This window comes from Andrographis paniculata, unplaced genomic scaffold (assembly GCF_009805555.1).
Source record: "Andrographis paniculata isolate CXL003 unplaced genomic scaffold, ASM980555v1 Contig45END, whole genome shotgun sequence".
Taxonomy (NCBI): Eukaryota; Viridiplantae; Streptophyta; class Magnoliopsida; order Lamiales; family Acanthaceae; genus Andrographis; species Andrographis paniculata.
The window spans coordinates 1090928-1108781 of NW_026137579.1; the positions used below are offsets into that span (position 1 = coordinate 1090928).

The 17854-nt window shown below is 34.3% G+C and overlaps 4 protein-coding genes across 4 annotated transcripts; 2 read left to right on the forward strand and 2 right to left on the reverse strand.

The window, feature by feature from the left end:
- The first annotated feature begins 1220 nt into the window (after nt 1–1220).
- LOC127251812 (transmembrane 9 superfamily member 11-like) lies at nt 1221–3812 on the forward strand. The gene is made up of 2 exons (XM_051275693.1): nt 1221–1368; nt 1546–3812. Exon 2 carries the CDS (start codon nt 1629–1631, stop codon nt 3597–3599), a length of 1971 nt encoding a protein of 656 aa, XP_051131650.1. The 5' UTR covers nt 1221–1368; nt 1546–1628; the 3' UTR covers nt 3600–3812.
- Nucleotides 3813–5040: 1228 nt separating this feature from the next.
- On the reverse strand, nt 5041–5807 carry LOC127251910 (pEARLI1-like lipid transfer protein 1). Its single transcript, XM_051275859.1, has one exon. The coding sequence runs from the start codon at nt 5739–5741 to the stop codon at nt 5295–5297; it is 447 nt and encodes a 148-aa protein (XP_051131816.1). The 5' UTR covers nt 5742–5807; the 3' UTR covers nt 5041–5294.
- A 4529-nt stretch (nt 5808–10336) lies between these two features.
- LOC127251533 (uncharacterized) lies at nt 10337–10687 on the reverse strand. Its single transcript, XM_051275264.1, has one exon. The coding sequence runs from the start codon at nt 10685–10687 to the stop codon at nt 10337–10339; it is 351 nt and encodes a 116-aa protein (XP_051131221.1).
- Nucleotides 10688–11641: 954 nt separating this feature from the next.
- On the forward strand, nt 11642–12936 carry LOC127252130 (peptidyl-prolyl cis-trans isomerase CYP28, chloroplastic). Its single transcript, XM_051276177.1, has 2 exons — nt 11642–12494; nt 12570–12936. Exons 1-2 carry the CDS (start codon nt 11738–11740, stop codon nt 12776–12778), a joined length of 966 nt encoding a protein of 321 aa, XP_051132134.1. The 5' UTR covers nt 11642–11737; the 3' UTR covers nt 12779–12936.
- Nucleotides 12937–17854: the final 4918 nt, after the last annotated feature.

Genomic DNA, 17854 nt, shown 5'->3' on the forward strand with positions numbered 1-17854 from the left:
TACTTATATATAATGTAATAAATCAATAAATAATTTAACTCATACGCCACTCCAGTTGCAAATATATACTATAGTTAGTTAGCAATTGAACGTGACAATTTTCTCATTACTCTATGACAAAATAATTTTGTTACCTAATCGAAAATAGAAATATAACATCAAAGTACCACTTGAGTACCAATATTTATAAGAATATAAATTAATTATTAAAAACTAATAGTAAACTATAAATACGATTTTCTTTTCCCATTAAACGTCCATTTTAATGTTTACCATATATTTCAATAACGCATTTAGGTCGTATTCAACCCATCAACTCAATTTATTCAATTTTAATTTTAAATATGCAGTTGCTACAATAATTTTATTTTAACCATAGCTCCAGTTTTCACTATTATTCTTTAAATATTCAATTTTCTTATTATTTTAAACAACTTTTTATTTTTATAATTTAAAATAAAATTTTTAAAAATTTTAAAAATAAAAATTAAATTTAAAAATCAAATTTATAATTTCCAAAAATTAACCCAATCTACGTCAAAAAAACCAATCCAGCGTAACGACGCTGGGTTGGAGATGCACTTATTATAATAACTTCAAAAATATTACTTGAAAATTAAATGGATATATACATTGTATTTTATCTTGAAAATATTTTTAAAATTTGATATATTTTATTTAAAAATACAAAATTAAACTTTTTTTTTTTTTTTAACTTGTAACCATATGTCCATGCCCTGTAAGCAAAGGAAGTCATTAAAGTACTGAGGGTACAGTCATTATTCAACTTTATTATTAGTATTATTCTTCAAATTTATTATTAGTACTGTTATCCAACTTAAGCTAATTAATGAGCAATTCAATTTATTAAAAGAGGTGAAAAATAAAATAAAATAAAATTTCAAAAGGTAACTCACAATATATAAAACAATTACCTATATCTTTTATTTACCAGGGGTAATATAATATTTGATTATATCATGAAATAATTCAAATTAAAATAAAATAATTGTTCTAAAACAATCGAGTATGTATAATATTTGAAAAATTAATATATAGAGTTCATGAAATTCTTTTTAAAAAATAGCTTACAATTAATTATTTGACTAATTTTAAATTATTTAATAAGTTAAAAGAATAATTTAAAGTACATAGTTCCATTCTCAAAAGTAAGAGCATTTCTAAAGAAAGCACAGTGCGTGGAGCAGTTAAAAAAAGCTTCCCTGTAAATTAGGGCACCGACGCTTCAAAATGACATAAATCTGCAAAATATCTTCTGCCTATATCTCCTCCTCGCCATTTTCTTCAATTCCACATCTGCACGTCAACCTTCGCCGCTGGTGTTTCATTTTCAGGCGACTATTTCAGGTTAGGTTTCTTGAATCAATTCATTGCTTTCTGCGCTATTTTCATCTTAATTATGAAACACGCAATTTTGTAATCGATTATTTTTTTTTTCCACCGCAATTGTTTCCCTTCCCCTTGCTCGATTTGAGTGACCCAATCCTCAAGATTCACTAGCGGTTTACGAAATTTTTTAATCAGATCTTGACAGGAAGTGAGAGTGTGGCCAATTACTGATCTCCGCCGTCGAGATCCGTCCCGCCCCGCCCGTAAATCTGCAAAAGATGGATTCCTTCCGAAAATTGAAGATCTGGACTCTGCTTCTATTCGCGACGGCTTTCGAGGTCGGATTAGGGTTCTATCTTCCCGGCAGTTACCCTCACAAGTATACCACCGGTGATTCCTTGAACGTGAAGGTCAATTCCTTGACTTCGATCGATACCGAGCTCCCCTACAGCTATTACAGCCTCCCATTCTGCCGGCCGATGGAAGGAATCAAGGACAGCGCGGAGAATCTCGGCGAGCTTCTCATGGGCGACAGGATCGAAAACTCTCCTTACAGATTCAAAATGTTCACCAACGAGACCGACATTTTTGTGTGCCAAACGAAGCCTCTGTCCGCCGATGAATTCGCTCTCTTGAAGAAAAGGATCGATGAGATGTACCAAGTGAATGTGATTCTGGACAACTTGCCGGCGATCCGGTTCACCAAGAAGGAGAGCCTGACATTGCGGTGGACCGGTTATCCGGTCGGCGTCAGAGTGCAAGAAGCTTATTACGTCTTCAATCACTTGAAGTTCAAAGTTCTAGTTCATAAGTATGAGGATAGCACTGTTGCCAGGGTTATGGGCACCGGCGATTCGGCCGGGGTGATCCAGGGGAGCTCTGGATCGGAAGCCCCCGGATACATGGTTGTCGGTTTTGAAGTAGTGCCCTGTAGTTTCCAGCACAATCCCGACTTATCGAAGAATTTGAAGATGTATGAGAAGTATAGGAGTCCAATTAGCTGCGATCCGGGGACAGTGTCGATGGCGATCAAGGAGAATGAACCGCTGATCTTTACATACGAGGTGTCGTTTGTCGAGAGCGACATCAAATGGCCTTCGAGATGGGATGCGTATTTGAAGATGGAGGGAGCTAAAGTGCATTGGTTCTCGATTCTCAACTCTCTAATGGTGATCACTTTCTTGGCGGGGATTGTGCTCGTCATATTCTTGAGAACGGTTAGGCGGGATCTCACAAGGTACGAAGAGCTCGACAAGGAAGCGCAAGCGCAGATGAATGAGGAGCTCTCAGGATGGAAGCTTGTTGTGGGCGACGTCTTCCGCGCGCCAGCTCATCCGGCTCTCTTATGTGTAATGGTCGGAGATGGGGTTCAGATACTCGGGATGGCTGTCGTGACAATCTTGTTCGCAGCATTAGGGTTCATGTCCCCTGCATCTCGCGGCGCGCTGATTACGGGAATGCTGTCCTTTTATTTAATCCTAGGTATTGCGGCTGGCTATGTGGCTGTTCGAATGTGGAGGACGATCTTCTGTGGAGATCATAAGGGATGGATTTCGGTGTCGTGGAAGGTTGCCTGTTTCTTCCCCGGCATCTCGTTCCTTATCCTTACAACCTTAAACTTCCTGTTATGGGGCAGCCACAGCACCGGAGCTATTCCCTTCTCCATATTCGTCGTACTGATTTTGATGTGGTTCTGCATCTCGGTTCCCCTAACCCTCGTGGGCGGATATTTTGGGGCTAAAGCGCCTCACATCGAATACCCTGTCCGAACCAATCAAATCCCCCGTGAAATCCCTCCCCAGAAGTATCCATCTTGGCTGTTGGTTCTCGGGGCGGGCACCCTCCCGTTTGGGACGCTTTTCATCGAACTGTTCTTCATAATGTCGAGCCTGTGGATGGGGAGGGCGTACTATGTGTTCGGGTTCTTGTTCGTGGTGCTTATCCTTTTGGTCGTGGTTTGCGCCGAGGTGTCGCTGGTGCTGACGTACATGCATCTGTGCGTCGAGGACTGGAAATGGTGGTGGAAGTCGTTCTTTGCTTCGGGCTCGGTTGCGTTGTACATTTTCCTTTACTCGGTGAATTACCTGATTTTCGACCTCAAGAGCCTGAGCGGACCTGTCTCGGCTACGCTCTACCTCGGGTACTCGCTGTTCATGGTTCTTGCGATTATGCTGGCGACGGGGACGGTGGGGTTCCTGTCGTCCTTCTGGTTTGTGCATTACCTCTTCTCGTCTGTGAAGCTCGACTGAATCGATCGATCTGTGTTACTGGTTTTTGCTTTGAGAATTTTGTTGTTGTTTTTGTTACAATGTGTTAGGGAGATGATGAGATACAAAGACACTACCACCGCAGTTGCTGCAGCATCCACCATGTTCATACACACACAGTTACACACTCACACCTCTTCTCTTTATGTAACTTTTTTCTTTTCTTCTTCATTAAGTTCAAATGCTTTTGGATCATAGTATGAGGTGATCAGTCTTGGATTTGATCGTGGATAAGCTGTAATTAAAATCGTTGGATCTCAATTTTACATTTCACTAAAGTCGAAACCATAACCTAGCTACAATTCTTCATTTCGATTTGACTTCAAAAAATGAGTAAAAAAATTCAGCTTTCTACAACTAATTTAGGGTTTAGGATACGCAAAATAGGACACGGAAGTGGATTCACAGTCACAGACTGCAGCCACAGGTCATTTATTTATATATATTTATCTTACCTATATTTCAACGGCAGATCATTTTCTTTGTCTTTTTAAAAGGGGTCAAGAACGACACCTCTTTATGTCTCGAATAGTTTGTCTGTTCAGTGGAATTGTTTAACGATATATTTTTGATCGGTATAGAAAATTGTTTGAATATATTTTAATACAATATATATACTCCTATTAAAGTTTATAAAATACACTTTTATTTATTTGACGCTATTTATTTTTAAAAAAATATCACATCAAATATAATTTTTTATTAAAAAATATTAAATCAAATACTAACATTTTATTTTTTTTTTCAAACTTTAAAATTTTTAAAAACCTCCAAAAATACCTGTGTGCAAACCCAATTTGTTTGGAGATTTAAATTTTGAATTGAAATTTAAATAGTAAAAAATTTAAATCAAAATAGTTGTATGATGTTATATAAATAAATATTGATGTAATATTTTGAATGCAAAATTAATTTTTAATTTAATACTCCCTCCGTCCCATTAGAAGAGTGATGTTTGCTTTTTGCACATAGATTTTTTAATATTAGTATTATATTGGATCATAGTAAAAAAGATAAAACAAACCCCTATTAGTATGGTGTAATATAAAAGTAATGACATTTGTGTAATATATTGTAAGTTGAAAGGGTATTTATTATGTTAGATAGGTAGTACAGTCGGTAACCTTATTTTGTGACGAACGGAAATAGAAAATGGTAATCTTGGAGTATAAAAAATAAAATAAATATTTAATTTGATATTTTTAAGAAAATTTTTTTGTGTGAAAGCCTTCCATAATTCTTAAAACAAACAAATCCCTTTTTTTTTATTTTTTTTAATTTTTTTTTTACATTTAAAAAACAGTACAACGTATTACGTAGATAGGAGGTTGACCGATGGACTGATTTTAAGTTATACTCCACGACATGCAAGCATGGTCCAAAATACAATATATATATATATATATAAATACAAATATAAATATATAAATAAAAAGCAATATTATTACAATCGCAAGCATCAGAAAGCCAGTAGCCTTCTATATCGTATGCAATAACCACCCAAACACAAGTACAAACATTATATTCTTCTGCATAAACGTGCCGAATCCAAACATTAAAAAAAAAAAAAAAAAAAAATCTATAACCAAGCATGCAATGCAACAACCCATTACATCAAACACGTAATTATAAAAGCCGGATATTTGATTTCAACATAAACAAAGTTTCCAATCGGGCTTACGCGCATTGATAGCCCGACGGGGCCTTCTTGCCGCAGAAGTTCAAGAGCAGGCTGAGGGACACCGGGACGTTGAGGTTGATGCCAAGGACATTAGCCTTAATGGCAGTGCAGAGGCAGACGGCCGCATCAAGATCAGCTAGCCCGCTGATCAATGAGCAACAAGGGCTTTTAGAAGAACTCCCGACCGTCAAGTGGAGCAAATTGTTTAGCACATTTGCGCACACCCCTAATTTAAGGGTGTCCCGGGGGCAGCTTCCCGGCCTCGGGGGCTGGCGCCCCCCACCATGATTTCCGCCACCGCCACCGCCACCGCCGCCACAAGAGCCACATTTGGTGGGTTTCTTGGGCGGGGGTGGGCACGGGGCGTTAGTGGCGGTCGCGGTAACGAAGAGGAGGATGTTGAAGAGAAGAAAAAGGGCTATGGTAATTTTTGAAGAAGCCATTGTATTTTGGAGCTAAGTAATAAATTGTTGCTCCAAAATTATTATTTTTTTTAGAAAAGTTTTGATTGTTAATAATAGGAGGTGTGATGGAATGTGAAGTGAATTGGGGCTTTTATAGGCCAAGATTTTGGGTTTTATTGTTAATTTTTTTAAACTAATTTTGACAAAATATCACGTCGGGATTGCTCTACCTATGTACTTCCAAATTCTTGTGTTTCAAAGTCATGTTACAATAAAAAGATAATTGTTTTGAATGAATGTTAGGCAGCTTGAAGAAATGTATTTTTTAAAAAAAAAAAAAAAAAAAAAAAAAATTATTGATAAATGAAATAAGTTCATTTATATGGAATTGGCAAAGTTGTGTGACAAGGGCATGAGCATGTGGAGTTTGGAATTATCTGCAATTATGTCAATAATTTCGGTCTTAATATTCATAATTTTTGTAAAATCAGTGATTCAAATGATTCCCTGATCGATCAAATAAGATTTAATAATTTGTCAATGAATTCACATTTTCAAGTGGGTGTAGAGAATATTTGTTGTTTTCTAACATCATAAACGAAGCACTCTAGAACACTATATATATATATATATGTGGTCTAAAATTCATCCTAATTTTCTTATTTTCTTTGTGCCCCTTAAGCACGTTACAAGTTCCCACATGGTCGTTATGGATCGATCTAATATATCATCGAGTAAAGTTATATGAATGTGTTTATTAGAATAAAATTATAAGATTATATGATAAAAGAATTTTAAAAAATTAAAGAGAATAAACCCATACAGATTCGATTCGATGCATAGTTTTAACTAATAAGTTGATGAGTTATGCAATAGTTTTTAAAAGCGATAATTGCTCGTGTACATATATATATATGCATGAAAGAAGAATTACAAAATTATCGATGTAATAATACTATAGGTACATGTAAAGGTAGGTCCCTCTTTTATTGAAATTAACGCGCAAAAGACTTTAACCCGACTAAACATATATATATATATGTATGTATGTATGTATAAATTTGGCTGGAAACAAAAAACAGGAATATTGGATAACGAACAAAATTAGATATATGATCAAGTTGCAAATATTTGGACAAAAAGAAAATGTCTTGACAGGGGCATGGCCTCACAAGTAGAGGATGGATATATCATGTACTTTTCACGATTTTCGATTGTCGAAAATGTGAGCATATGCATGTCCTAACCGAAGAAGTAGTCAAGAATATAGAGTTTAGAGGCAACGACCCACCCAGGATCGAACCTGGACCCAACCTAAAGTGAGGGATGTCTCACCGCTTGATTTACAAGGAATTGACAATAATTCAAATAGTTAGTAATACATAGTAATGCGGACAAAGTGATAGATTATAATTGAATAATGGGGTTTATAAATACTACCAGTCCAACCATGAAGTTCACACATGTTTTTACGTTATTATATTTAATATTAAAAATATTCATATATTTGTATAATTTATTTAAAAAATATCATTGTATTTGTATTATAAGAGACTAATAGACGTATTTATGTCATTTTTTTCTTTATTTGTATTGCATTTTAGATAAAATAATTAATAATTTAAAAATCAACACAAAAAAGCCTGTGTGGATGGATGGTGGATATTTATATATATTATCACTTTTTTTGTTATTCTTGAAAATTCAATGTTAATTGTTTGTTTACTTAAAACTTTGATTTTGTATTTTAGTTTAAAACTAAAATCCAAATAAAGAGAGTCTCAAACTTTAGGGTGTGTTTCTTTAGTCACAATAGTCCAGGCTTTTACTATTTGAGCTCTGCATTTGTCGAAAAAAAAAAAAAAATTTGTTTTTTTTCATAAAATATTTCATCAAAAATATTATTTTAATACCAAATTCAAACCAAAATTTTTTTAAACTCATCAAAAGAAATACACCAATAATTTTAACAATCTACAAGAATCACGGAGAAAACAACGGTTTGCTTTGTATGGGTCTATTTACTTGTAGGTTTGAATTTTAGATATTAATTGAAATTATCATTTAATGTAATATAAATAAATATTAATGTGATATTTTTAATATAAATTAATTTTTAATGCAATATAAATTAATTGTTAGGAGAAGTTGAACTCGACTTCTTCCATGAATAGTTAGATCATCAATATATTTATAATGATATATTTCCTATAATACGAGTGAGACAATAAAGAAAAGAAACTCATCAAATAACACGTCTTTTATATATATTGATTAATCACTCAAGACATGTACACAATATAATACATACTTGTATCCTTAAAAATAACAAACCAAAAAATAAAAAATAAAAATAATAATAATAAATCACACTTCAAGAAATTAAAGGAGAGATTTAATTTGCAAGATGCAACACACACAACAAAAGGCTTAATTTGAAAAGAGTAATAAAAAGTTATATAATTAAGCTAATTAATTTATTATTTAATATTTAAGCACATTGATAGCCAGAAGGAGCCTTCTTCCCACAGTAGTTCAAAAGCAAGCTTAGAGAAACCGGGACACTAAGTTTAATGCCCAAAACATCGCCTTTGATCACTGTGCAAAGACACACGGCCGCGTCCAAGTCAACAAGGCCAGAAATGAGCGAGCAACATGGATATTTTGGCGGGCTTCCGACCAAAGTGTTCACCAAGCCATTTAATAAGTTAACACAACTTCCGAGCTTGACGGTGTTTATGGGACACTTTGCCGGTGAAGGCCTCCCCCGGTGGCCACCACCCCCCCGGCTTGGGGTTTTGGGCACCGGAGCGCAAGGAAGACGATGCCCGGCACTAACCATTGTGAAGAAAAGTATGTTGAAGAGGATAACAATGGCAATTGATGACATTTTTCCCATATTTTGAGAGCAAGCTAATACTTAATTAAGCTGTGTAAGGTTTGGTTTATTTTTTTGTTGGGACTTTGGATAGAGATGATCGATATATGTGATCATATTTCAGGGTTTTATAGATGAAGGGTTATACATATAAGAATAATTGATTAAAAGATGTTGCCAGATGTATTCAAGCTGGAAGTGATCCCGATCAGTTGCTGGCCATTACAGCTTGGCTTGATAAGCCCAATACGAGTTTGTCAATTTTCTCAATTAATTTAATTTAATTAGTGTCACATAAATTGATCCATCTTTTACTTTGATATGAATTCTCAATTTTCACATGCAATAACGTTGGAATTGAACATATATATGTATATATTTTATTTAATTATATATCTAGGCTGCATGCATACTAAATACAACAAAATTGGGATAATTTAGTAGTGTACGATAAACTTATAATCGTGAGTAATGAGTTTAAATTTTCGACGACTCCAAATTTGACTTGTCTTCGCCTAATATGACTTCGTTCAATCAAAAGTTTATTCAAAATATACTAGAAAAATAACAATTGCAGATTCTTACGTCATTAATATATATATATATATATACACACGACACAATAGCTTCGGAAACTTACTAATTAGAGTTAAAGGGTAATCATTCTTTATATATATATATATATATAGTAACTATCATGAAAATTCAATATAATATAAGGTCGTGTATGTATTTATTAATTTGTGTAGGGACCGAGATTGATATAAAATGCATGTGATTATTTAAATGTGCACTGTTTGTTACGTATCTAAAGGGGGAGTGTCCACTTCAATTGGCCATAAATTTATAACTAAATAACTAATCACTCATGCATCAGGCTGACGTGTCCAACCAGCCAGGTCGGCCGGGTATTTTAGCGGGTCCGGACCAGGCCGGGTCTAGATGAAAAGGATATGCCCCGACCCATTGGGATGTGTTATTTTTTTATTAATTTTTTTTTTCTCTCTCTCTTTATTTTTTAAAATATTACATATTATTTAAGATATGTTTAGAAATATTTTGATATTGCTAGTGACGTTTTTATAATATATATTTTTAAAAAAAATTAAATTAAACAAATTTTTTCTTGGAAAAATAGTTTAAAATTATGTGAGTAAGGGTTTATAATAAGCAGAGCTACTATATTAATTTCTCATGAAATAACACCTGGGCTTAATTTTAAACATTTTGGGATGGGCTCTCTATTATTATTATTATGTAAAATTTAAAAACAAACAAACCCTAAATTAAATAAAACACCTATTTGTATGATTGCATCATATTATTATATTAAATCAAGTTTTTATTGTTTCAAACAAATGTTGGATGGCGTTCTTGGATCATCGAAATTTAAAGCAGTAACATGGAATTTAATTCCATTGTCACAATGAATGGAAATTAATTAAGGAACTAATATGCAATTAAAACAGACATGCAGCATAGCCAAAAACGATATATAATCAAGAATTTCATCACCATTGATTCCCCTAAACCCCATATCATATCATATACCTCAATTGGCATAATCGATCACACCCAAGAAATTAAAACAAACTGAAAATAATCAAGAAAGCAAAAAAGGGTTCAAAAAAACCAAATCCAACGGTGGTATTTTCAATTTCCTCGGATCGATCAGATTGATCGAATTAAAGAATGAATGAATGAATGAATTAATTAAAACCAAACCTGATAACGATAGAACAATGCAGAAGCAGCATCATTGTGATTCTCTCGATCGATCATGATCGCACAGATTCAAATGCGTCTGCGCCCGCGTGATCGTCGTCCCCGACGCGGCGCCGGAGGGAGAGACGGGGAGCGGCGACGTGGGGGAGGAATTAGACGGCGGCGCGTTGGCCATAATCGCGAGGCATCCTTCACTCCATGTCCGGCGCATAGGGTATGAGATACTCTTGTGGGCAGCGGAGTGCGCGCACCGGCTGCGGCGGTCCTTGTGGAGGGCGCATTTGCAGTTCTTGTGGTAGGGCCGGCGCTCGATCCCCATGTCTCCGGCGGAGATACACCCCTCCAACAGGCCCCGGATCAGCCCCTCTCCGGCGGCCGACATCGCCGAATTAATTAAAAGATAGATCGACGATCGATGACAATTAATAATGTATTAATCAAGAAATGGTAGCCGCTGTATTTTGATTGTAAGATGTAAATTTTAGGTCTTTTGATCGATAGGTATGGGAAGAGGAAGGAGAGCTTAATTGATTTTGAGGCGTTAAAATGAATGAATGTCGGCGCCAATTTCGGCGGCTGATGAAACTACTACTCACTATTATAAATATAATAAAATAATTATATACTACTACTTTAAATTTAAAATAATTAATGAACATATAGTTCTTTTCATTTTTTTTTATAGGGTTAAAGTTTTATAACTATGTTATGCAATAAATTAATAAGCTCTTACAAACAAATTACCTGTCTTTGTTTCCTCCTATTCCAACTCCTACTTTGGCATCATCTATTACTAATTACCTACACCCTTGCACTACCTCCAACTACCTTTATTCCAATTATCGATTTTTTCACAATCTACCTTTCTACATATATTGTGCCATGGCATGGCAGGGCAATTTAATCTCTGTGAATTAATATCTTGACCTATTGGTCGATTGGCAAGATTCAAATAAGATGAATACGATTGCAGAGGACGTGTTCTTTCAAAGCTTCCAAGGAAGCATATCCGCAAATTTTCAGGACAAAGATCGAAGGCCGTACCACAAGAACTGCTCGTGTGCGCTACACAACGACTCCAAACTAACTCCTGGATGTCCTCATCGGAAGAACAATGTCGCGGTCGTGAGGAAGCCGTGGTACAAACCGTCGCTGTCTGTCGGAGCCCCGCAGTTTCTCCTCTTTGAAAAGAATAGAGAAGAAGAGAGCATTGGATTGAAGATTGGGAGGATTGATCAGTGGCTTCTAATGTAATGTGAGAAAGATTTTAAAGAAATTGGTTGCAATATTGGTGTCTAAATTTTTAATTCTTTCATTTGTTTTAATGTCCGATTTTAATGAATGAAATTAAATTTGTTGCTGTAAAATTGCATTACTATTGTTAATTAATTGTAATAATTGAGACACTATTTTTGTTACAAATATCTGAGAAATGTGTGGCGGCCATGGATTCCACGTCAGCTTCATCTTCTTCATCATCATCTTCATCTTCTTCTTCTTTCTTCCGCCACCGGCGATGATGGCCTGCTGCGCCTCTATTTGCTCCTCCCTCCCAAATCCACCTCTTCCTCTCAACCGCCGTTCCCTAATTTTCCTCTCCACGGCGGCGCTGCCATTAACTCCCTCCTCCTCCTCCTCCACCACCGCCGCCGCTCTGCCGGCGGTGGACACCACCGTCACCGACAGAGTATTCCTCGACTTCAGCGTCTGCCCCTCCTACTTCGTGAACCGTACCCTCGGCCAGAGCGACCTCTCCCTCTGCCCGGACTCGGAGCTCCTCGGACGCGTCGTCCTCGGCCTCTACGGCAACCTCCTCCCCATCACCGTCTCCAACTTCAAATCCATGTGCAACGGCTCCTGCGGCTCCACCTACAAGGGCACTCTCGTCCAGAAAATATTCCCCGGCCAGTTCTTCACCGCCGGCCGCCAGGGCCGCCGCGACAAAGGCGAGGTGAAGCCGCCGGCGCCGGCTCAGCTGACTCGGAACACCGAAACCGTCGACTCGAAAGCCTTCCTCCTGGAGCACTCCAGACCGGGTTTGCTTTCCCTCTGCTTGTCGGAAAACGACGACGACGACGACATTAAACTCAGCCCCGATTACCACAACGTCGAATTCCTCGTCACCACCGGCCCCGGCCCCTGCCCGCAGCTCGACAGCCGAAACATTGTGTTCGGATCTGTGCTCCAAGGTAGTACGTAAGACACCATATCTCCTAATATAATCTCTGCAATTAATTTCAGATACTGAATGAATACATTTACAGGCCTGGATGTAGTGACGGCCATAGCTTCGATTCCGACATACAGGCCGGCGCAGCGGATCCGGGACTACAACAATCTTGCGCAGCTCCTCGGAGACGAAAGGGCGAAAACCGCCAGAGCCATATGGAATCGACCTCTCAAGACTCTCTATATAAGTGACTGTGGAGAAGTTGAACTTCCAAAGTCTTCACTTTCCCCAACTCTGCCATGAAATCATAACCACCTGTAACTCTCTTCTAAATTTCTAATTCTATTCATTATACTAGTATATGATTATGATCCACACAAATTAATTTTAATCCCTTCTGTTGTATTTAATTTGTCTAGTAATGGCCCAATAATATATATATGATCTATTTCATTGCAGAAGATGTGCATATATATATATATATATAATTAGTTGTTTTAACTAAGTTTGAATTTGTGTCCAATAGTTAACAAAAGTGGAATTGCGTTGGACAATGATCTAATTATAAGTTGTTGTCTCCAAACACATTGTGTGTACGTAGGACAGGTCTCCATTGATTTGATCTCCTTGGACTGTAATATATACTACTACATGATACGAATATATTTATATATATGTCTGTGACTGTCACACATATTGGTACATTAAAGGTGACAGATGATTGAGCCTCCCCTCCCTCCCACCATCAAGACGAAGAAGACATGTGTGAATGAAAAAATGTTCTTTATTGCATATTATTATTATTATTATTATTATTCTTATTAATTCGAGATGGGTTTCGTATGTGCACTACTAGCCTTGGGCAAATTCACTCCATTATATTGGGCTTCTATAAAAAAAAAATATGTATATAAATTAATAAATGCCCAGGTTGTAATTCAAAGGCTGAACATATTTCCATTTTTGGGCTATGTTTAGGTATAGCTATTATAATAAATACTATGGGAGTTGGGCTTGCCTTGGTATAATGACTGTCATAATTTAAAAACGCACACAGACAGACAGACATTCAAAAATGGTTTGACATACAAAATTTAACCCTAAATGCAATATTAGTTTACAAAGATTGAGGCTCCAATAATTTGAAAGAAATCAATAATAAGCTGTTCTTGAGAGGGGAGAAAAAACAAGAAGCAGACGAAAAGAAAAAGAAATGGCTGGAAGCCACACACGTCTCTGCCATTATTATCCATCAATGGAACAGAATAATAATAATAATAATAATAATAATAATAATTTAGAAAATAAAAGAAAGAAGAACAGTTTGTATGGAAGTAGTGTAGTGTGTGTGTGTGTATATATATATTAGTAGGTAGGGGACCAACCCCCCACCCCATGCCAATTCAACTGGAAGAAGTTTTCTGTTCTCTGTTCCTATTCCTATAATCATCAATCCATCCTACTATTACTATTACTTGTTACTCTCTCCTCCCTCCCCAGTGGGGGCCCACCGTCGCCTGCGGTGGCGCCGCCGCTCTCCCGGCGGCGAATGCCAATCAGGCAGTTCACAAGTGGGGTGGGCGTGCTATGGTATGGTGGTCCTGGGACGTCGTGGTGCTTTTGTGGTCCATGCAACCACCGTCTGACGCGTGGCGGCTGTACGGAGCATCCGTCAGTGTCGCCGACCGCTGCATGGTGCCATATATTGCGTTTTCGGCGTGTTATTATATTCATCTATTATTGTCTGTTTATGTAATTATACAGTACTCCCTCATTTTCAAAGACCTGGCAACATTTTTTTTTTATGTCTCAAACACTCTGCAAAATAAAAAATAATTAATTATATTTAATTTTTATTTTATATTTTATCATCTCACATTATCTAAATAAAAAAATAAAATATAATTTTTAAATTATCCTACTTAATACTATCCACCTAAAAATTGATGCCAAAAGCAAATATTGTACCTTATTTGGGACGGAGGGAGTATATTGGATTTTATTTTTTATTTTTTTATTTATATATATATATTAATCGTAGTCTTCAAACATATATGTCTTATCATTTTGATCTACAAGAGTCAAGAAAAAGAAATTGACGTAAATTCAACCTGTGAGGATTTTGGACATTATTCAATGGGATCGTTACAGGGAAGTTCTTGAAACAAAATTGTACAAATCACAATCAATTGATTTAGATTATCAATAAATAGTTTTGATTTTATTATAAAATTTATGGCACAAATATTGTCTCGTTTGCAATAAAAATTATCATATATAAGTCTATATCACAATACAAATAATAATAATAATAATAATAATTTTGATCGCACATCTTTACATATTTATCCTCAGTGAGACTTGTGATAAAGGAGTTAAGCATATTGAATTGGTCCATGGGAGTCGGTCTTAAATGGCCCTAGTCAATATATATATATATATATATTTAAATTGAATATATTTATATAGTTATATGATAATGGAAAAAAAGTATTCGATTAAAATATATAGTTGATTAGACATTTTAGGAAGAAAAAATTGTGTGTTTGGTAAAAAAGAACATAATAATTTATTTGTCTTCTAAAGCGTTGGGAAGAAATTGAGTGAGCTACCATTTTTTCCTTTATAAGTTTTGTTTTATAACAATTTAGGAAAGACGTTTATATTAAGATTATATGCTAAAGAATTATAGATTAAATTCAAATCAAATGTCCAATTAAGTCAAAGGTAAATTTCTTTTTCACTTTTCACCAAAGGTTAAAAAAAAAAAAAAAGGAACTTTATCTACGTTCATTTTTCATTCACAACGTTAAATTAATAGGGCCATTCTTCAATTTTTTCAATAAGTAATTAATATATTTTAAATATATATACATATATTGTCGTTGAATTTTGTATATCAAATTGTGGTATTGTAGAAATTGCAATATTTAATTTCCCATATAGATTAAACTTCAAGAATCTGATTTTATTTTATTTTTTAATAAATTGAAGATGTAACCATAAAAAAAAAAAAAAGAAAAAAAAGAAAAACACAATAGATAATAATAAATGTACAATTGAATAAAAGAGAATGTGAGAAGAAAGAATTTTTAATTCCATTTAAATGATATGAATTCATAATTTCAAACATGAATTAATTGGAGAAGTTGGAAATACGTTTGGACTAATAAGTCATTGCAATGAATGAGTAGTTCATTTTGGACCTCCAGTGCCGTCAGAGCTATTACGATCTGAGCCGAGTCGAGTCGAGCCAAATTTTAAGTGTTCGTTAACGTTCGCGAACAAGGCTCGTATTCGTTCGTTAAGCTTTCGAGCTCATTCGTATTGTTCGAGCTTGGCTCATTAAAAATTTATGTTGCTTGAGCTCGTGTTCGTGTTCAGCTCGTTTAGGCTCGATTATACTCGTTTGAGCTCATTCGTAGTGTTTGAACTCGGCTCGTTAATAATTTTTGTTGTTTAAACTCGTGTTCGTGTTCGGCTCGTTTAAGCTCGATTAAACTCGTTTGAGCTCGTTCGTAGTGTTCGAGCTCGGCTTGTTAAAAAATTTTGTTGTTTAAGCTCGTGTTCGTGTTCGGTTCGTTTAGGCTCGATTAAACTCGTTCGAGCTCGTTTGTCTTATTTTTTTAAATTTATATATAAATTATAAAGAAAATTTTAAATTATTTTATTTATATATTTTAAATTAATGTTTTATTTATTTATAAATTATAATTTTATATGTGTATATAATATTTACAATAAATATATTATTTAAATGAACGTTCGCGAACAAAGCTCGGGCTTGTTTGTTAACAAAACGAGTCTGTTTATGTTGTTCGGCTCGGCTCGTTAACGTTCGCAAACGAGCTTTAACCGAGCCGAATCGAGTCGAATTGAGCCGAGTTCACGAACGACTCGGTTCGTTTAACAGCTCTAAGTCCCATCCCTTCTCTCATCGTGTCATATTTATAGTATTTAAATTAAAATTTTAAATTCAAGATTAAAATTAAACTAATTTGAATTCATACCATATCATATCATCTAAGGTCATTATAATTTGTCAACTCAAATTTATTATTTTGTTTGCTTTTACGCACGTCTCTCATTTCTTTTACCATGTCAATTTTCACATTACATTTTATTTAACTAATTAGTTTATTTCAAATAATAGTTTAGGGGTTTAATGTTATTAGTCAGAAGTTGAATTTTATTGATAAAATGTTATTTGTATGTTAGTAAGATTATTATGTAATAAATATTTAACTAAAAATAAAATTTAAAATTTATACTTCCAATAAAGAGGATAAAAGTATACTTTTAAAATCTGTACATTTGAATGCAATATATATTCAATGTGAACATCTTTTACACAGAATAAAATTTTAAATAAACAATTGAGATTAAAAAAGAGAGAGATGACATTGTCAAATTTACGATCAAACTTACAACCAAATAGATATTATAATATATTGGAATAAAACTGTGACAAGTGTCCCAATTACTTGTATTCTACACCAATTAATTTTATATGAGGTAATGAATGGGTGTGTTCTTGTGAATTTTTTTTTAGATTTTTATTTTAAAAAAAAAATAATATATTATACATATTCATTACATAAAAAATTTTGAATTATAATAATTGATGTTGATTGTTGGATTATTTTGTTAGCGTTTTGGTTTGAATTTTTTTTTATTTTATTTAAAATATTAAAAAATTAGGTAGATAATATAAAAATGTTAATAATCTCTATTGTTTTATTAATTTATACTATATAATAATATTAAAAAATTTAAATACAAAAAACGATGACACTCTTCTTTCAAAACATAAAAAAAATATTTCATGTTAAATATTGACTTTTTGTAATATGAAAAAATATATATTGTGGGAATTATGTCAATAAAAAAATATTTGGCAAACAAACAAATTATATAAAAATAAAAGTATAATTTAGTATATATACTAAAATATAACTTAAATTTATGAATTCTACAATATTTTTGATTTATAGTTTGGGTTACGTGAAATATAAAAAAAAATTCATCCTAATATAAAAATAAGTATTAACTTTGATTAAAATTTCAATATTTTTAAAACTTGTAAAATTTCAAAATTCTAAAGAAAATCTCTAAGGGTGTGTTTGTTTGGGGGTTTGGATTTTGACTAGGAATTTGAATAGTAAAAATTTTGAATTTGAATAGTTGTATGATGTGATATAAATAGGGTTTGATGTGATGTTTTGAATGTAAAATTGATTTTTAGTATAATATAAAAAATGAAAAATAGGTGTTTGATTTGATATTTTTAGGGGAAAAAAAATTGGATAAATAGTAAAAATCCATCAAAATCCTTCAAACAAACACACCCTAAATGTATGAAGTATAGCATAATACTCC

Excerpts from the sequence above, each read along its gene's own strand:
- LOC127251533 (XM_051275264.1), bottom strand. The coding sequence starts at position 10,687 with ATGTCGGCCGCCGGAGAGGGGCTGATCCGGGGCCTGTTGGAGGGGTGT.
- LOC127251812 (XM_051275693.1), top strand. The coding sequence starts at position 1,629 with ATGGATTCCTTCCGAAAATTGAAGATCTGGACTCTGCTTCTATTCGCG.
- LOC127252130 (XM_051276177.1), top strand. The coding sequence starts at position 11,738 with ATGTGTGGCGGCCATGGATTCCACGTCAGCTTCATCTTCTTCATCATC. Across the intron at positions 12,495-12,569 it reads GTTCGGATCTGTGCTCCAAG|GCCTGGATGTAGTGACGGCC; the intron begins GTAGTACGTAAG and ends ATACATTTACAG.
- LOC127251910 (XM_051275859.1), bottom strand. The coding sequence starts at position 5,741 with ATGGCTTCTTCAAAAATTACCATAGCCCTTTTTCTTCTCTTCAACATC.